The sequence below is a fragment of the Manihot esculenta genome, chromosome 1 (genome assembly GCF_001659605.2).
Source record: "Manihot esculenta cultivar AM560-2 chromosome 1, M.esculenta_v8, whole genome shotgun sequence".
Classification (NCBI taxonomy): Eukaryota; Viridiplantae; Streptophyta; class Magnoliopsida; order Malpighiales; family Euphorbiaceae; genus Manihot; species Manihot esculenta.
This window is the reverse complement of record NC_035161.2, coordinates 25086858-25107113: the sequence shown is the minus strand read 5'-3', so window position 1 is coordinate 25107113 and position 20256 is coordinate 25086858. Positions and strand designations below refer to the sequence as shown.

Sequence of the window (20256 nt, the reverse complement as noted above, 5' to 3'; positions counted from 1 at the left end):
ATGAAAATATGGACTAAAATATGCTCTATCAAATACCCCCACACTTAACCTTTTGCTTGTCCTCAAGCAAATGAACATAGTCAAATAAGCTTTCTTTGCTCTAGATCCTTATTTCCACTTAATCTCATACTCTAGACACCTATTTTGAAGCATTGCAGTGAAGAATATATGCATGAAGATTACTTACCTCTTTTCCTTGTTTCCCTTTTCTTACCATGGTTAGGATTGGTTTTCCTCAAGAGAGACATGCACATTAATTTGTTAAGACTTTTTCTAGCTTTTGGATTGACTTGCCCTTACCTTGAAGTACTTTATTCAGGCTTTTGCACTTTAGATTTTGCTTGGAAAGGTCACCAACCTATTTTTGATTTGAAGGTTTAGATTTTCAGTTGGTCACCTATCCAAGTGGCTACTAGCTTTGTTCATAGTCTTTTGACCATTGGAACAATTTTCAATTTGTGCTTTTGAGGTCTTTGCCTTTGCTGAATTTTCTTTCTCTCAATGATTTGGGCAAATCAACACCAATGGCTAAATCAAGTCACATTAGGTTCATTCACACAATTTTCAATTTATTCTCAATCAATTGAGGGTCATCAATATATTTTTCACTATGGCAAACTCAAAGATTCAATTCAAAAGGCAATTCTCAAACATGAATACAACTCACTGCAGTTGATTCAACATAAGTTTAAAGAGTTATCACATTAATGGGGTCATGGCAAGAAAAACTCATCCAACATAGTTCATCAGTTTGAGTGGAGCAAAACAAAAAGAAGAAGAAGGTTGTGGTTGTGTGTGTTTTATTGAAAGCATAAACAAATTAAAATTCAACTGTGGCTAATTAACTTAAGACTGAAAGGAAAAAGAAAAAAAAAATTTTGCAATCTGAAAGCATGAGAAATCGTAGAAGAAGAGAAAAGAAGAAAGAAGAAAGAGATGAAAAATGAAGAAGAAGCTATATGCACCCCCACACTTAAATTAGGCATTGTCCTCAATGTAAAAGAAGAGAGAAGAGAAGAGGAGAAGAAGAGAGAAGAGAGCAAAAGAAACTGAGTACTTCCCTGGGGTGTGGTGTGCATGATGCAATTCACTTTAGGCAGAATGAGTGACGAACAGATGTTCGTCTGGAAACTCTTCTTTGACTGGGCATGGTGCAGAACTGGAGGGAAGTCGGCTGAGGTGGTCTGCCACAAGGTTTTCTTTACCCTTCTTGTCTCTTATCTCAAGATCAAACTCTTGTAGAAGTAGGATCCACCTAATGAGCCTTGGTTTTGCTTCTTTTTTCTTGATCAAATATTGCAAGGCTGCATGGTCAGAATAGACAATGACTTTGGTTCCCAAAAGATATGGTCTGAATTTTTCCAAAGCAAATACAACTGCCAAGAGTTCTTTTTCAGTTGTTGTGTAGTTGCTTTGTGCAGAATCCAATGTGCGAGAGGCATAGTGAATGACATGGGGAGGTTTCCCACACGTTGCCCCAAGACTGCGCCTACTGCATAATTTCTTGCATCACACATGATTTCAAATGGTAGGTTCCAATCAGGCCCTTGAATAATTGGGGCAGTCACAAGCAATTCTTTAATCAAATCAAACGCCTTTTTGCAATCTGCATCAAAATCAAATGTTACATCTTGTTGGAGCAATCTGCATAATGGCAAAGTAATTTTTGAGAAATCTTTGATGAATCTTCTGTAGAATCCTGCATGTCCAAGGAAGGAACGGATGTCTCTAACATTGGAAGGGTAAGGCAGATTTTTGATGGTATCCACCTTAGCTTTGTCCACTTCAATGCCCTTAGCTGAAACAACATGACCTAAGACCATACCTTGATTAACCATAAAATGACATTTTTCATAATTAAGCACAAGGTTAGTTTCAAGGCATCTTTGCAAGATCTTTTCTAAATTGGTCAGGCATTCATCAAAAGAATTTCCATGAACTGTGAAGTCATCCATAAATACCTCAATTGTCTTACCCACATAGTCAGAAAATATGCTCATCATGCATCGCTGAAAGGTGGCAGGTGCATTGCATAGTCCAAATGGCATTCTTCTAAAGGCGAAAGTGCCAAAAGGACAAGTGAAGGTAGTCTTCTCTTGGTCTTCTGGAGCAACTGGGATTTGGTAAAAACCTGAATAACCATCAAGACAACAATAGTGAGATTTACCTGCAAGCCTTTCTAGCATCTGATCAATGAAAGGCAGTGGGAAGTGGTCCTTCCTTGTTGCAATATTGAGCTTCCTATAGTCCATGCATACCCTCCATCCATTCTGGACTCTAGTGGGGACGAGTTCCCCTTCAGCGTTTGGAACAATGGTAATTCCAGTTTTCTTTGGAACTACATGTACAGGGCTCACCCATTTGCTATCAGAGATTGGGTATATGATGCCTGCATCAAGGAGCTTGACTATCTCTTTTTTCACTACCTCCATCATAGGTGGATTTAGTCTTCTTTGAGCATCTCTTACTGGCTTGCACTCATCCTCCATGTGAATTCTATACATGCAGGTGGATGGAGAAATACCTTTGATGTCATCAATAGTCCATCCTATGGCTCCTTTGTGTTTCTGTAGTACTTTCAAGAGGCTTGCTTCTTCTTGTTGGCTCAATTCATTGGACACTATTACTGGTAGTGTCTTGTTAGCTCCCAAATACATGCATTTCAGATGGTCTGGAAGAGGCTTTAGATATGAAGGCTGTTGCAAAGATGGATTAGAAGAGCTTGCTTGCGATGAAGCCTGCTGGGAGAGGTTCGGCGGCCGAAAGATGTTCGGCGGCCGAAGTTCGTCTTCCGTCTGCGGATTATTTTTCTGAAGTGGTGCGGCAGAAGGCTGTGTTTGAGGAGCAGTAGGGTTCGGCGGCCGAAAGTGGGCTATGTTCGGCGGTCGAATGTCTTCAGTCTGTGCTACCTCCACTTGCTGAGTGCTGCAGATTGTTTCTTTTAGTTTCTGGGTTTCAATCCTGCAAAGGTCATCGTCTAAAATAGAATCTTGATTTTCATTAAACACATCTTGACTCAAATAATCAATAATATCAAGCCCATAAACAGGGGACATGTCATGTGGATATTTCATGGCATCATAGACATTGTACTTAATGATTTCCCCTTCAAATTCTATGGTAAGAGTACCATCATGCACATCGATTTTAGTTCTAGCGGTGCTTAAGAAAGGACGTCCAAGAAGAATGTCAGAACTAGTATTGCAACTATCTTCCTTAGTATCAATCACATAAAAATCAGCAGGAAAGACAAGTTCATCTACTTGGACTAAGACATCTTCAAGTACACCTATGGGGTGCACCACAGATCTATCAGCCAATTGTATCACAACTCTTGTTTCTTTGAGTGCACATGCATTGAGAGATTTATAGATGGAGAGAGGCATGACATTAATAGATGCACCAAGATCACACATGACTTTCTTGATACCAACATTCCCAATCTTACAAGAGATAGCAAACATACCTTTGTCCTTGCATTTAGTAGGGAGTTCTCTTTTAATAACAGCAGTAACTACCTCACCTACACTTACTTTTTCTCTTTCAGCAAGCTTCCTCCTATTGGTGCAAAGCTCCTTCAGAAATTTGGCATACCTAGGAATTTGCTTGACAGCGTCTAGTAGTGGTATGTTGATCTCCACTTTTCTGAAAGTCTCAAGAATCTCCTTTTCCTCTTTTTCTTTTTGTGTTCTTTCAAATCTTTTTGGAAAAGGAGGTGGGATGTGAAAGCTTGTCTTTGGATCGGTCTTGTGCGCAGGAGGTGGTTCTGATGGGGTGGCTTCAGGTGGCCTTGGTTCTGCCTCTTGCTCATGATTATTATCTTGAAGCTCTTTGCCACTTCTCAAAGTAATAGCACTAACATTTTGTCTTGGATTAGTTTCAGTTTGAGAAGGGAGCTTACCTTGGGTTTGCAGTTGGCCTATAGAGGTGGCCATTTGGCTTATGTCTTGTCGCACGCCTTGCATGGTGTTTACCATTGTTTCCATCATTGTTTGCATGATATTCTCAAGGTTCTGATTTGGATTTGAAGGTGCTGGTTGGGCTTGATTTCTTTGGTAGCCTTGGTAATTTTAATCATTGTTGGGCTTTGCATAGCTGAAATTGGGGTGATCTCTCCAACCTGGATTGTATGTATTGGAGTATGGATCATATCTAGGTTGGCTGTTGTACCTCCCAATTGCATTGACTTGTTGATTATCTTCTTGGAGGGTGGGACACTGATCAGTGGGGTGTCCTACATATAAGCAGATCCCACATGGCACAGGAGGCAGGGGTGCTTGAGTCTGTTAGACTTGGCCTAGGGCGATCTTTTCCACAAGAGAAGTTAGTTTAGAAATTTGAGATTCAACAGAGGATGTACTTACCTCATAGATTCCTCTTTGCGTTTGCTCCTCTTCATCATATTGCTTAGACGAAGCTGCGAGATTGGATATCAGTTCCTTCATCTCCCTGGGTGTCTTGTCTAGGATAGATCCTCCACAGGCTACATTTATGAGTTTCCTTTCTGATGGAATCAATCCTCCATAGAAGAACTGAATGAGGGCTTTGTCTGACATATCATGTTGTGGACAACCTGTGCATAGTCTTTCAAACCTTTCCCAATAATCATATAAGTCCTCATTTTTTCTTTGTCTTATGCTAGTTATTTCTCTTATTATGCCAATTAATTTAGATGGTGGGAAGTATTTGTCCAAAAAGGCTTGGACCATATCATCCTAAGAAGTTATAGATCCAGGTGGCAAATAAAATAACCAATCCTTAGCATGGTCATCTAATGAAAAAGGGAAGGCTCTTAGTTTAACATGATCTTCAGAGATCCCTTGAGGTCTCATGGATGAGCAAATAATTTTAAATTCTTTTAAGTGCTTATGGGGATTTTCATTTTGCAAACCTCTAAATTTAGGGAGATGATGAATCAAACCTGATTTTAGTTCAAAGGGAACTGTAAGAGGTGGATAGGTGATGCAAAGTGGAGCATAATCACCTATAGGAGTTGCTAATTCCCTCATGGTTCTTTCCCTTTGTGCTTGTGGCCTATTTGCTGGATTTTCTTGAACTATCTGGCCTTGGACAGCATGTCCATCATGGGCAGCAGCTGGTGCTTGAGGTTCTGCCATTGGTGCAAAATCAGGTTGCTGAAGTGCAGGACTTTCGGCGGCCGAAGGTTGATGAGTTTCGGCGGCCGAAGGTTGGGCAGAATGTTCTTCGGGCGTGGTGGCTTGCTTTCCAAGCCTTCTGAGAGTGCGTTCAATTTCTAGATCAAAGGGCAGAGTGTCCCTATGTTCAGACCTGGTCATGAAAAGAAAAATAAACAAACAAGTGAAATCAATTCCCCGGCAACGGCGCCAATTTTTGACAGGAGCGGTTGTCGAAGCCGGTCAAAAATAACCTTCTTGGTTACCTACAAATACAACTGTAGACAGTGGTGAAGGATCGTATCCACAGAGAATTGATTACCTATTTATTTATCTTAATCAAGACCAATCAAACCAATTGAAAGTACAAGTGAAAGCAAGTGATTGCAAATAGAACAAAAGTAAAGTGCAAGGAAAGTAAAAAGGGGGGTTTTGAGATGATTTGATTAACAACTAATGAAAGTAATTAAAACAGCAAGTAATAAAAATAAAAGAGGAAATCAATAAGAGAAAGGTCTAGTTGAAGATATGGATCCACTTTGGTTGTTTGGGTTGATCATTGAAACATGGTTATCTTGATTAACTCAATAGGTTGGTTATGGGGGTGAAAGACGCTTCTCACCACCATGTCTTTCCTTATGAATAAACTGATTAGGGAACGTCCTCTAACCAATTACTAATCAACAAATTGCCAAGGAACGTCCTTGGGCCATAGGCATCAAAACAATTGCCAATTGCATGAAGAACAAGAAAGATCCAAACCCTAACTACTCAAACGCATGAGATGATGTTAGATCATACAATTCCTTGGGTTTTTACTCCAAGTGTTCTAAGATCATAATATTTCCAGCAATTACGGACTAACAAATATCCTAATCAACAATCAATTAACTTTGCAATCAAGAATCAAGTGGCCAATTTGATCAAAACAACAAAGCAATCTTGGAATTAAGCACAATTGCATGAATATTGAATAAATCAAAAGCAAACACTTTATGTTCAGATCTCACAACCTTTTAAACAACCTTAGTTTCAACCAAACTTCAACTAGAAATAGGGTTTCAGCCACTCATGGCTGAACCAAAACAGAAAATAAAAGAAAAGAAGAAAGAAGATGAAGAACTAAGGTAGAGGAGCCTTTGGAGAGCCTTGATCAATCCCTTGATGGAAGATGTTCATTCTTGGTCTTCTTGAGGCCTTTAAATAGATCTTGAGAGGCTGCCTTTTTCCTTTTTAGTGTCCATGCATCTTTGAGTGATTGCCCCATAGTGCCCTTGAGTTTTCTTTGTGCATATGTGGAGTTGCAAGCCCTTTTTGGTCTTTTAATTGACATCCAAGGTGTGTCCAAGAAGATTTATGCACTAAAGAGGAAGGTGGGGCCTTGATTTGAATTTTGAATGAACATAGCACTATGTAGGAAACATGTGATCTTCAAGATTTGGCTCATTAAATAGGGAAGAGCATGTTCGGGGGCATGTTCGGCCGCCTAAGTTAAGTTTCGGGGGCAGGACTTTCGTCTCTGGAGCCAAGGTTCGGCGGCCGAAGGTGCCCCCGAAGGTGGGTGACTTTCGCCTCTGGACTGGACTTTAGGCCGCCGAAAGTGCCCCCGAAAGTGGGTGACTTTCGGCTTCCGAAAGTGCTTCCGAAGGTGCCCCCGAAAGTGGTTGAGTTTTGGCTTCCGAAAGTGCTTCCGAAGGTGCTTTCGAAGGTGCTTCCGAAAGTGGCTGTTTTTGGGCATTCTTTGGCACTTTTAAGAGCATTTTCTTCAAATTGTTTCTTCACACCTAATATTTGCAAAACATTATTAAAACCACAAAATTAGGTAGAATAGGTGCAAATAAACATCAATAAGATCATGAAAATATGGACTAAAATATGCTCTATCAAGCATATGTTTATTAAACTGTTTTTATGTTATGCTCACTAGGCTCTTGTAGCTTATCCCTCTCCCCTAATCCCAGGTTTGCAGGGTCAAGAATAGCTCAGGAAGTCGGCTAGAGGCTGGTATAAGTTTATGTAATAAATTAGTAGTGGACATATACTATGTAATGGATTAGACTTGTGCTTTACCCTAGTTTATGTTTTGTAAATCCCGGTGAACATGATTATTATGTAAAAGTTTTAATGATGAGTTATGTTGAACCAAGCTTGATGCATGTGATGTTGACCATACTAGAGCATTTGATGAGGGCTCTAGTGTGGATTTTATGTGTACAGTTTATGATGCATGCACAGGTTGAGCTTGGTATATGAAATGTTTAAAATTTTTATGAAAATGTATGATCATATATGGGATTTTATCAGGTACACAGGATGTATAGTAGGCTTGCTACGGGTTCCGGCGACCTTAAGTCGATCTGAATCCTAGCGCCGGTAGCTATCCAATTTCCGGGTCGTTACAGAGCTATGTCCCCAAATGATAATGGACATCACCAAGGCAGTGAGAAACACCCTTTTATCTTGGCAAAGTTATCTCCAGGCAAACCAACTTCGGGGTCCTCACTCGCTCAGCCTTTCCAGCCTTGGGGAGAGCACTTCCCTGGCTAGAGATCATGGTATTTTTCTTTCTGCTGTCTTTTAAATTTTAAACTACCTTACTTGCTTATTTTTCAATTTACGTAGATATGGCTGGGTTAAGAAGTAAATTTGTTAAAGCGGCACGTGTTGCCTGCAAAGACAAGGTTGTCGCTGGGGCAACTGGTCCCCTTCCCAAGTGTGCTTGCCGAGCAGAATTAGTGATCATGCTTCCTCCTCCTCTTTCCCAATCTACAATAGAAGAGTCGACTCCCTTGCAGCTCGAGTCTTCTGCAATAGGTGCCTCTGCATCTGTCCTAGTTTTCAAGCCTTCTCCTGTGGTCTCCACTTTTGCTAAGCCCATTCCTACATTTATGGGGTTAATTCCTCATGCCCTCCTAGCATCCAATGCTTGGTGCTGACATTAACTCGAATGCCTTCTCTACTTAAGGATCCCAACCTGGCCGTCCTACTAACTAAGAATGCTCTGAGGGCCGAAGACCGTCATCACCTGAATGAGGTCGAGACGGATGAACTTTTTGACAACGTTATGCATTATACTCTGAAGAGTGCCTTTTGTACCTATATGGCCAAGGAGCGTAATAAGGTCTTGAAGTAGGAGTTTGGTGCTCAAGAAACATATAGAAGGCTCCTGGTAGAGGAATGCTTGAGACTGAAGACTCGGATTGATAGGGTAAAAGGCACCATGAAGGAGACTCTAGAGTCAGTGGATAAGGTCCAAGCTAAGCTGGGTGAGGCCAATGCTTCCAAACTGGCCCTAGAAAGTAGGGCAAAGAGCATTGAGGGTCAAGTGGCCCTTCTTCATCGCTAGGTGCAGGAGCTACAGTCTCAGGCTGAGGAGGCCTGAGTCGCTTCTACCAGGATCACTGAGCTTGAAGCAAAATTTTGAGAGACGCTGGCCTAGGGTGGAAAAATCTCATACAAGGCCAAGACTTCATAAAAAAGGAACTTCTCAAGCATTTCTCTACAAAGAACTTCTCCTGGATTGACGATATCTTCCCTGATGAGGAGAATGAGGATGAGCGTGGATGGGACGATGAAGGGCTAATTGAAGACAACTCTCCTGACATGGCTTCTAGTGCAATAGCCAATGATGAACCTATAATAGAAACTCGAGAGGAGGCGACTGATGATGTCCCTCTTACCCTATAATAGTCTTTTATTTGAGTGAATATTTTATTTTGACAGTTTTGTATAAACAGTATTCAGCCATGAATCTTGTCTACTCAAGACTTAAATGATTTCTTTTAAAAAACTGTTAAGGGATTAACAACTGACCATCATAGTGGTGATAAAATAAATAACTTGAAAACTTTTGAACAGCGGAGTTAACACTCGGACATATGGCCTGGCAGATGTCTGCCTTGGGCTTGAGATACCTTATAAGATTTCTTATAATCTTGAGACTAGTACTCGTCCATGAACACCCGTCTTGAGGCTTGGGCCTTAAATGTCTTGAAAATTTTATATAGGGCTAACACCCAGTAATTGAGTCTGGCGAAACCTGCTTTGTAACTTGGCATGAATGCTTTGATTAGGGGGACCAATGTTCAGTCTTTTGGCCTGAATTATAATCGCCTTGTGGCCTGGCATGAATGCCTTGATTAGTGGGACCAACGCCTGGTCTTTTGGCCTGACTTATATTCACCTTGTGGCTTGGCATGAATGTCTTGATTAATGGGACCAACGCTCGGTCTTTTGGCCTGACTTATATTCGCCTTGTGGTTTGGCCTGGCGGATCCTACCTTGTGGCCTTGGGCATCAAATGCCTTAAAACTTTTTGTGAGTTAGGATTAACTCTCAGATTGTTGTTTGGGAACTCGCTTTGTGATCTGGCCTGGTGGAGCCCACCTTGTGCCCTTGATTAGTAGGATCGACACCCGAATTGCGATCTGGCGGAACCTGCCTTATGACCTAGCCTAACAAAATTTACTTTTTGGCCTTGATTAGTGGGACCAACATCTGGATTGTGGTTTGGCATAACCCGCCTTGTGACCTGTCCTAGCAAAACTCACGTTGTGGCCATAATTAGTGGAACTGATGCCCGAATTATAGTCTCGCGTAACCACCTTGTGAAACCCGCCTTGTGGCCTTTTCTTATCTCATTAATCTATTTTTAAAAAGACAATCCCATCGTTTCATGTCACTGAAGAGCACAATATATGAAAAAATATATTGTCAATTGTTATTGATAAAATGTCCTCGGATTACAAATATTCCATGACTCAGCCATCTAGTTAGCCCATAAGACCCTGGGCAAATAACCTTTGAGATCCTAAATAGTCCTTTCCAGTTTTCGCCGAGCTTACTAGACTGGTTGTTACATTTGTGGTTTGCTTATTTTCCCTCATCATCACTAGGTCCTTCCGCAATTATATGAACAATTCTCACAGGCTTTCAGTCAGGGGTGGTTTCAGAAGTTGTTGCCTCGTGGTTAGGTCTTCTCTCTTCCCTATCCTTTTTTATGAACTTTCAAAGAGTGACATCCCTTATCAGTCTCTCGATCTCATTTTTCAGTTATAAACACTCCTTCATTCTATGATCGTGATCATCGTAAAAATGACATTACTTGGTCCTGTCTCGTCTTTTCGCTTTCTCGGGTTGAGCTTGAGCGGCCACCTAACTTCCTTGTTATTTTTACTTATCCACATTAGAATATGTGTCCATGAGTCATTCAATGGAGTATAATTCTTATACTTACTTAGATCTTCCCTTCTTCGAGAGACGTGATAACTTCTATAGTCTCCTTCATATCCTCACTTCTCTTGTTTTTTGCTTTACTTATGGTTCGCCCTCTTATCCTCCCTCAGTGCTTGGAATTTGTCATCTAGTCTGACATACTTCTGGACTTTCTCCATTAACTTTTGATACATAGCGGTCGAGTTCTTGATTAAGGAATCCATGAACTTGACATTGTGTGTTCCTTTCTTTAATGCTTCACATGCTATCTCATGATTTAACTTCTCCACCTATATTGCTTCTACATTAAATCGTGAGATAAAACTTTTTAAAGACTCGCCCTCTCCTTCGCGGATCTTACCCAAGTCAAAGAAGTGTTTTTTAGGAGGAATATAAGTAATAAATCTATATTTAAATAATATAGCAAACTGGATAAAATTCTGAATTAAACTTGAACTCAGATATTGGTACCATTTCTTAGCCAAAACTGTGAGTGTTGACAGGAACACTCAGCACAACACGAAGTCACTAACATCCTGAAACTGTATGGTCATCCTAAAGATCGCCAAGTGACTTTTCGGATTTGTTGTTTCATCGTATTTGTCTAAATTGGGGGGCTTGAACTTGGGCGGGAATGTTTCTGCTAAGATTTCTTAGCCTCTTGCTCCTTCTGGTACCTTTGCACGGCCCGTACTAACTTCCAAGCTACGCCTTTTAGAGCTTCATATGATTTATCTTCGAACTCGGCCTTTCCTTTAAGCTATATTTTGACCGCGTCTGCCTAAGTCCTTGGAGTGTCTATAGAGGCATCCTCCCTTCTCTAGTAATGGTCTGAGATCCAATACAGGAAAAAAGAGGCAAGGTATGTGTATGTGAGCATAGTCTGAATGGTTCACGCCCTCTTCCTTTATTCTTTTTCCCTTTTGTCATCTAGTGACGTGTAATCGCCACTCTACTACAGTACCAAATATCGTTATCATGCAGAGCCGTACTTATGGACGTACTACCCTTTTCTCCATCATCAGACGGCTATTTAATTTCCTCCAGTACCTTTGTTGACATGATCCCGAATGTGGAGGGGTCTATTCCCTACTGACCCATCAAGTCAGTTGAGTTGGATCCCTCTCTGTCGGACCCAAGCCCTATTTTGCCCGGCCTGCCCGAGCGTGGCCTAGGCTGCATGCTAGAGGAAAGACCCGTGTATTGGGCTTTGATGTGGTTACAACCTGGCCCTCCAACGTAGGCTCGACTGTGGCCCAGGCATCAGAGGCCTAGCGGTCATCACCTGGGAACCATGTTTGACCCCTCCTTTCGAGCCTTGCACTGCTCAAGAGTAGCCTGTAACCTTTGAATGTATTGGAGCATCTGCTTATTGGTTAAGTTATTGAGATCTGCTTCATTGGCCATTGAGGGTGCGTTTTATCCACTACCAGGGATGAAAAAAATGATGGCGTCCTCATTGATAGCAACCTTAGCAGCAGCTCATACACTACCAGTCATTTCGAGAGAGTAGAGAGAGATCTCTTTCTAAGAAAAAAGGAATAAGAAACTGGTTTTAATTCAAATTAACAAAAAGGATTCAATGGATTTTTCGATGACGGAACCAAATGATGCAACCGAAAAATAGAGTTGTGCTATAATTAGCTAAACCTGCAAGAAAGAGAACGTGAGATGGTGGGTACTCACAGTAACCACTCTAACGTTCAAGTCAGTAAACTGGAGAATAGGGTGAATATAGAACTTAAGAGTAGTTGCGTAAGAAAATTGTGTACCTTTTGCCTCTGTGATCATTTTCCTTTTATACTGTAAGAAGATGGAGATAAATATTGCATATCATGATGATCTGGCGATGATGTGGCCAGCTAACCTAACAAGAATTCCATCGAGTTAACTAGTCGAGAATCTCGTGATTATAGACATAATGAGGCTCGTTGAATTGTATTTACTGACGGTAACTTTATGCTGAGACTCGTCTTATTCTGAGAAAAACGAGTCTTGATGATGAACTGGGTGTTAAGATGTTCAAATCTTCTTTTTCACAGGTTGATGATGAACTGGACGTTAATGTGTTCGAGTCTTTTTTTTTTAGGAATTGGATCGCATTACCCACCTATCATATCCTGGAATTGCATTACCTACTTATTATATCCTCGCAAACGTGGTCTTATTTTGTAATAACAGCTTATGATTTATTTTAAGCCATCATGGTGTAATATCAATTTATAAAATATAACACTAATATAAATGTTTAAATGATAAATGATACGGCTCATAATTCATATTTAATGATTTATAAATGAGCATGTTTACAATTCTTGTAAATGAATTTGACTGACGAGTTCTTTACAAGATTGACGAGTTCTTTACAAGCTTGTTTACGAGTATGTTTGCTTGTTTACGAGTTCTTTACAAGCTTGTTTACGAGTATGTTTGCTTGTTTACGAGTATGTTTGCAAGTTTATTCATACACTTTTTACAAATAGTTTATTCAGGAGTTTGAAAATAAACTCATATCACAAGCCTAAACAAATTGAATGTTGCTAAATTCACGCTCAACTTTAATCGAATGTTGCTAAATTCACGCTCAAATTTATTAAATAAGCTTAGACAATGAATTTCAAATCGGCTTGTTTTCCGACTTGTTTAGAAAACAAATCAAGTCCTTAAGTCAAGTCTCAAATAAATTCACAAACAAAACAAATCAAGTCCTTAGTCAAGTCTCAAATAAACTCACAAACAGTTTAATTAATTTACCTCCTATCCACATTTCCAAATTGTCCATTTGTCCTCCACAAAGGCCGATCGCTAATTGATTTATGTTCAAGAAAATCTTAAATCTGAACCAGTGACTCAAAAATCAAATCTAACAGCTTCTGAATCACGGCCTCCCTGTCTACTGGGTCTTTAATTGTGGCAGCATAATTGAGATGGAATATAATCAAAGCACAAGCTTTAGAGCGAACTTTTCCAACTTTAATGAGGTTTGGTAATACTGCACTAAGCAGACATTACTCCACAGGATAAGAATGTTTATGGAGGAAAGAGCAGATTAAGATAAAAAAGAATCTCTGCATTGAAGCTTCACGTAATACAGCACCACTTGATAATTTACACACATGATTAGCACTCCGGCACCAGATTCACAGGGAGCGACAGAAACATAAGTACACAACAAAAGCAATGAAGATGAGAAACCAAGGGAGAAGAGTGTTGATAAGACTCAAAAGGGATGCTAAAAACATCAAGCTCTGGCCTTGAAAGGGATAGCTCTGATGACTATCTGGTGGTACAGAGCAGCAAGAGCAGCTCCAATGAAGGGTCCAACCCAGAAAACCCACTGCACAACATAGAACGCAAAGGATCAATATCCGCTTATCACGCGACAAGGTATTATGTAGTTGTAATGAAGCATTAAGTACTAGTTCATTGGAAGGCGTTCAAAAATCCACCTAGTGGTGGAAATACTTACATGGTCATTCCATGCGTGGTCTTTGTTGAAGATGATAGCAGCTCCAAGACTCCTGGCTGGGTTAATGCCAGTTCCAGTGATAGGGATGGTGGCCAGGTGAACCAAGAACACTGCAAACCCAATGGGCAGAGGAGCCAAAATCTGCAAAAAAGAGGAGTTTTCTAGTGAGAGAAGTCAAATCTTGGCATCCACAATATTGTATATGCTTCATAATTCAGATTTAAGTAACCTGAGAGTTTAATCAACCAACAAATGCCTGTTCCACCTAGTAATGAACAAGACCGAACATTTGCTTCGTAAACTATCCCATATCATTAGTTATCACTAGACATTTGGCAGCAAGCAATGTTTGCACCACTTATGATGGCAAACATCATACGGAGGAAATTTTGAAGACAGGAAGCTGCTCCCTCCACTTGATTTGACCATTTTGGCAGTAGTTTTTTCTTTTTCAGAATCTTGAAACCAAAATAATGCTTCGGCGACCAAATTAAACTAAACACCACACACCATGGTATTAAAAACAATTAGACTATGAGTGCATACCCCTTTTTTCAAATTGATGGGGTAGGAAATTTAGATGGACTTGAGAAATAGGAGTTTGAAATTTCAAAATCTCTTGCCAGCTCAATACGATTAAGGATTTGGGCACATAGATTCACAACTTCAACCTCAAACGGTCATAACTAACCGATAATATAAACACTCCACTTTCAGAACCAAAAGCAGAACATCCTCTTGTTCCAAGTACGTGTATGAAAAGTATAGACTGGTTTATTACAAATTTTATAATGACAGCCATGCAGCCACTCCATATGAGTGTTAGTATGCATACAACAAATTTAGGCAAGAAAATTTAGAGTCGTTCATGCACGGGAGAAAGAGCCAGGGTCCTGTACCATTACTGGTAGCAGAATATTGACTATGTCTATTAGATAGACGCATATCAAAATTCAAACTGAACACAAGCAAGAGGCAAAGGCAAGACCACCTAATGAATACCGAGTTCTCATTTCAAACTCATGTAGGATGTTCTCTTAACCAGAAAATTGATCCGAGCCATAGAATTGTTTAAAAAAGGAAGGGCCAAAGCTATTGCACATCCTAGCATGGCAAGGTTAGCTCACTATACCAAAATCGTTAGACAATTAACAAAGCAATTGAAACAATTATAACGTCGCTGCTAAAATCATCAACTTCATCATCAGAAAATGGCAAATTACTAGCTGTCAGCCGCTGTCCATACAAACTTTACTAAGTCATGAATGAAAAAACCACTTGTCTAAGTTTACTTGCCGCAATTAAGAATCAGACAAAGTGCTTCAAAGTCAAGAATTTTGAGAATCAAACAATCTGATAAGTAAAAATCATTTATGCAGCTACTAATGACCTCAATTACATAAAATTTATACAAAAATCATCGGACGCATACAAGAAAGATTCAAGCCGTCTAAGGTTAAAAAAAGAGAAGTATAAATAGTAATCCACTAAGTGATAGAATATTAATTATAAGAGCCAAAAGAAAGAATACATACAGGGACATGAGAATCTCTGGCGTTCCTCTTTGCATCGGTAGCAGAGAAGACGGTGTAGACAAGAACAAAGGTGCCGACAATCTCAGCGCCTAGACCATCACCTTTAGTGTAGCCAGAAACCACAACATTGGCTCCGCCACCCAAACTCTCATACACACGGTTTCCCTCAAAACCCTTCACCACCCCAGCGCCACAGATGGCACCAAGGCATTGCATGATGATGTAGAACACAGCCCTCGTCAAGGAGAGCTTCCTTGCCAGAAACAGACCGAAGGTCACTGCTGGGTTGATGTGTCCACCTGTTGTTGCAGCAGACATGTAGATCTGGTTAGTAATTTTCAGTTTAAACTACTACACGAAGTAATTGGTAGACAGAAGCATAAAAACCAAACCCTCCATGAAAATAACCACAACAAGAAAAAGAAGGCAAATTTTCACATAAAGATGCAAATCCAAGAAATACCCACAAAGGTTTCAGCTCAAATCCAGAAAAAGTGAAGGAAAAAAAAAAAGAGTGAAGAAGGCAGTCTGTTACCTGAGATACCAGCGGTGCAGTAGACAAGGGCAAAGATCATACCCCCGAAGGCCCAAGCAATACCTTGGGTACCTACGGTTGCACACTTGTTGGGAGACTTAGAGACACCCATGACAGTCAAGACAGTGATGTAAAGGAACAAGAAAGTGGCGATGAACTCGGCAATCCCAGCCCTGTAGAAGGACCATGAGGAGAGCTCACCTGGCTCGAACACGGGAGCTGGTGGTGGCTCCTTGTAGTCTTTGTCAGTCTGAGCTGATGTCCCTATAGGCTGTCTCTCTGTGAATTTGTTTGCTCCTAGTCTCACATCCTCTTCCTTGCCCTCCATTGCTCTCTCTTTCTCTATCACACACACACACTGAAGGAAGATGGATTCTTGATTCTCTCAAAGCGAAGCGAAAGCTTGTAAGGTGGTAGAAGTGGAAGATAAGGGTATTTTATAGATAGCCATGTGTCATTAATTATTCGACGTAACCCAATTATAAAGATCTTGTTTATTAACTAGATTCTTTTAATTGTAATTTGTAATTTCATTTTATTAGAAAGGATAATATTTTTAATAATAATAATTGAATTACTATAAAAAAGCAAATTTAATTTTAAATTAAAATATTTGAACCTTAAATTTTAAATTAAAATAATTTTCATAAAAATAAATCTATAACACAATATCCATTTACAAAATTAATGAAAAATTATTAATAATTTTGTTCACTAGGAATTTTAAATTTCCTAACATAATCAATTATAAATCTATAATTCGTAGCATAATTTTATTATAACACATAATTAATTTACTATTCAATAATTTATTTTTTTAATAATATTATTTATTTATAGGATTAAAACAAACTAAAGCATTATAAAATATTTTATATTAATTAATTAATGCATCAACCCAAAATATAATGGTTAATATATTATAAGCAAAATAATACAACTTTATAAATATTAATCTTTCATTTAGAATCAAAAATTTCATAAAAAATCAATTTAATTTAATTTATTTATATTAAATTTTATATTTTAAATAAACTTATTTCTTTTTAAAAAAGGTATTTTTAAATAAGAAAAAGGAATCGAGAAGGGTAAATTAGTAATTCAAAACTTAGGCGGATTTTTCGTCGAATAGGCCTTTGCAGCCATGAGATGACAAGTACAGGAAACAAAAAAACGAGTGGTGGAGAGAAACTGACCGTTAGGAAAGTGACATCCTTTTCTAAAAGCACGTTGTCGTTTGAGTTAACGGCAAACCCTACAAGTAAAGAACAGATCCCAATAAGTGAAAATTACTACCTCATCCTTTTATGCCGCCTCATCTGGTCCTGAAACGTGGCTGGGTCCCAACTTTCTACTTTCTAAAATTATTTATTTTTTATAAATTTATTAATTTTGCTCGAAAAAATATGATAAATTTAAATAGTATTCATTTAATTAATTTGCTTGAAAAAATATTATTAATTTTTATTTTATTTTTTTCCCTTCCTATTTTACAATTTTTTAAAATCTATTATTTTTTTAATTATTTTATTTTTATTGTGATATATTAATAAGATAATTTTAAAACTAACGTAGCTAAATGAGATAAAATATATATTCAAACAATTAAATATTTTTTATATTTAAGTGATTTAAAAAATAATTTAACTGATTTGAGTTCTAATTAGAATTAATTATATAAATCTATAAATTAAATGATATATTTTTTAAAATTTATTTATTTATTTATTTTAAAATTTAAAATTATACGATAAATCATTTTATATTTTATAAAAAAATTATATAGGCACTGTAAAAGATTGCATTAAATTTAAAATTTGTATAAACCGCTACTCGAAAATTACTATAATTTTTTGCACATTCATAGATGAAGCTGAAGATTAGCAGGTTGTTCGACTAACTAAATCCATAACTTATTTTGACAAAAAGGAAAAATTGTTTGCTACGCCTAGAATACCACATCATTATGCTTGTGCATTCGATTAATGATTACACAATAAATTATTACATAATCTAAAGCTAATCACAAAAACCTACACCACAATTAAACTAATCATGGCATTCATGTAGTTTAATGTAAATTTAAATTTTTAAATTTTATTTTAGTAAAACCAGTAATGTGTTTTATTATTTTTTTTGTTAGATATATCAACTTGGTTTGGAACTTCAAGTGTGCAATATATTTTCAAAATTATATTATATCAATGATTTTTTAATTTGCATTTTAAGCTTTTACATAGATTAAAAGTTTAAATTTTAAAAATAAAAAATATATACACACGTTAATTTCATATAATTCTGAAAGTAGAAATTTTTTTTTTATATTGATAATTCGTTGGATTTTATTGTGGATCGTCAAGAGCCTAAATATAATGGATAGAATCGACTTTCAAAAAAGAAAATAAAGTCCAAAGATGATGAGCAGATGAGAACTTTAGAGGGACTAAATAGAAAGCAATGGGTCAAGTCCATCCAAAAATCCGAAATAAAGAAAAGTTTGAATAATGATTGATTCTTTCAGAGCGCATGTCAAATCAGTCTCTGAATTATATTTAATACGCCGTACAAAAAGGCACATTTATTATACGAAAATTCTTATTCGAAAAATAAATAAAATAAAATATTCTAAAGGGCACACCTCAAGGAAAAAGACAAACATAATCCTTCATATAAGTAACAAACGAAAAGATGATAGGATCATCCTAAAAAATAGAGAGAAAGAACTAACAAAAAAACTCATTTCGATTATCAATTGGCGCCGTCTGTGAAAATTCGATTGACCGTTGATCACTGTAATCTCTAACAAACCCATTGAGTTCCGCATGACAAATAGAGGGAAAAGTTCTCCATCTGGAGAGGAAAACACCACCCATGCAAACCTAAACTTCACTCCTCCAATGAATATAAGCCCATCTTTACAAACCTCTCCATTTACATTCTCCAGCCCTTGTGTAACCCCTCCATCAATCCCAAACAGCCATCCAACTTACAATCTCCTTTATCAAATCAAGAACTATAAATTATGCTCTTACAACTCCAGCACACCAATATGTGGTTGAATCGGATCCTACAACAACGAGGACTTACCTCATCCGAGTCGCCAAATTCTGCCCCTAAACTTAATAATAGTCGACCTCAGCCGACCCTGAACTGGCAAGAAAGACTTCAAGAAGTCAAAGAGACCAAAGAAGAAGGAGAGCTCAAAGGCAAATGATTGGCGATAGGTGAACCAACAGTGAAGTCCTGAAGTAGAATGGTGTGAGACCTTTTTGAGGAAGAAGCAAGCAAGAGTTTCTCATCAGAACCGAAGGAAACAAATACGGAGAACGAGTGGAAAAAGGGAAGAATACAGAGAAAGAGTCAGGGCAGAAAAAGCAAGTAGTGGAGGATGAAGAGACCATGGACTAGAAACTTAAAAGAATGAAGAAGCAATTGTTAGCTGAACTAGGTTAGAATGGGAAAAAAATGCGGGATTGAAGGCTAAATCACCGTTTGTAAAAAGAATTTGAGTGGAGATAATACCCAGAAAGTTTATAATGCCAGCACTAGCAGTGTATGATGGGAGGGGTAACCCGAGGGATCAAGTAATGAACTACAAGACCTTAATAGAACTCCAGATGCATTCCAATGGCTTGTTGTGTAAGGTTTTTCCTACCACTTTAATAGGGCCAGCTTAAGCTTGGTTAATAGTTTGAAGCCGAATAGCATACAAACCTTCATAGACCTGGCCAACTCTTTCATCGGACGGTTGGTTGCAAATGTCCTAGCTGAGAGGAAGACTAGTTACCTTAAAACAGTGAGGCAACGAACAAATGAGTCACTAAGGGAATATATACCAAGGTTCAATGTTGAAGCCCTATAAATCTCACTTCTAAATAAAATGAGGGCAGTAGAGCCCATGCAAAGAGGAACCACTTCAGAAGAATTACTTGGCTCTTTAAGCTGGAGCTCCCTGAGCACCTTAACAGAAATAATGCAGAGAGCCGAGAAATACATTCAGCAAGATGATGCACTAGTCACAAGCATATTTGCCCGTGAAGACAAAGAGGGGGAAAGAAGTAGATGTGGGAAGTTAGGAAGAAAGAAGTCGGAGATAGAAAAGGTGACCGAAGGCTAGAGTTCACAAACAGGCAAAGATTTGGTGAGCCAAACAAACAGATGCGTCACCCCCTAACTTTGGGGCTACTCAAGGTCACTCCCCTCAATGTGTCCTAGGTCGTGGTCCTAATGGCTATTCAGGATAAAGATTATGAACAGTGGCTGCAACCACTAAAGACATGACCAAAGAAAAGAGACCCAGAAAAATACTGTCAGAACCACAAGATGTATGGGCATGATACTAATAGCTACTATCAATTAAAGCACGAG

At 38.5% G+C, this 20256-nt stretch overlaps 1 protein-coding gene and 1 pseudogene across 1 annotated transcript; both read right to left on the bottom strand.

The window, feature by feature from the left end:
- The window catches only part of LOC122723802, a 100944-nt pseudogene that overhangs the window by 15125 nt on the left and 65563 nt on the right, over positions 1-20256 (bottom strand).
- Positions 13399-16309, bottom strand: LOC110627465 (aquaporin PIP1-3). The gene is made up of 4 exons (XM_021773793.2): positions 15889-16309; positions 15354-15652; positions 13819-13959; positions 13399-13686 (listed from the first exon to the last, which is right to left on the bottom strand). The coding sequence occupies exons 1-4, from the start codon at positions 16214-16216 to the stop codon at positions 13591-13593; spliced, it is 864 nt and encodes a 287-aa protein (XP_021629485.1). The 5' UTR covers positions 16217-16309; the 3' UTR covers positions 13399-13590.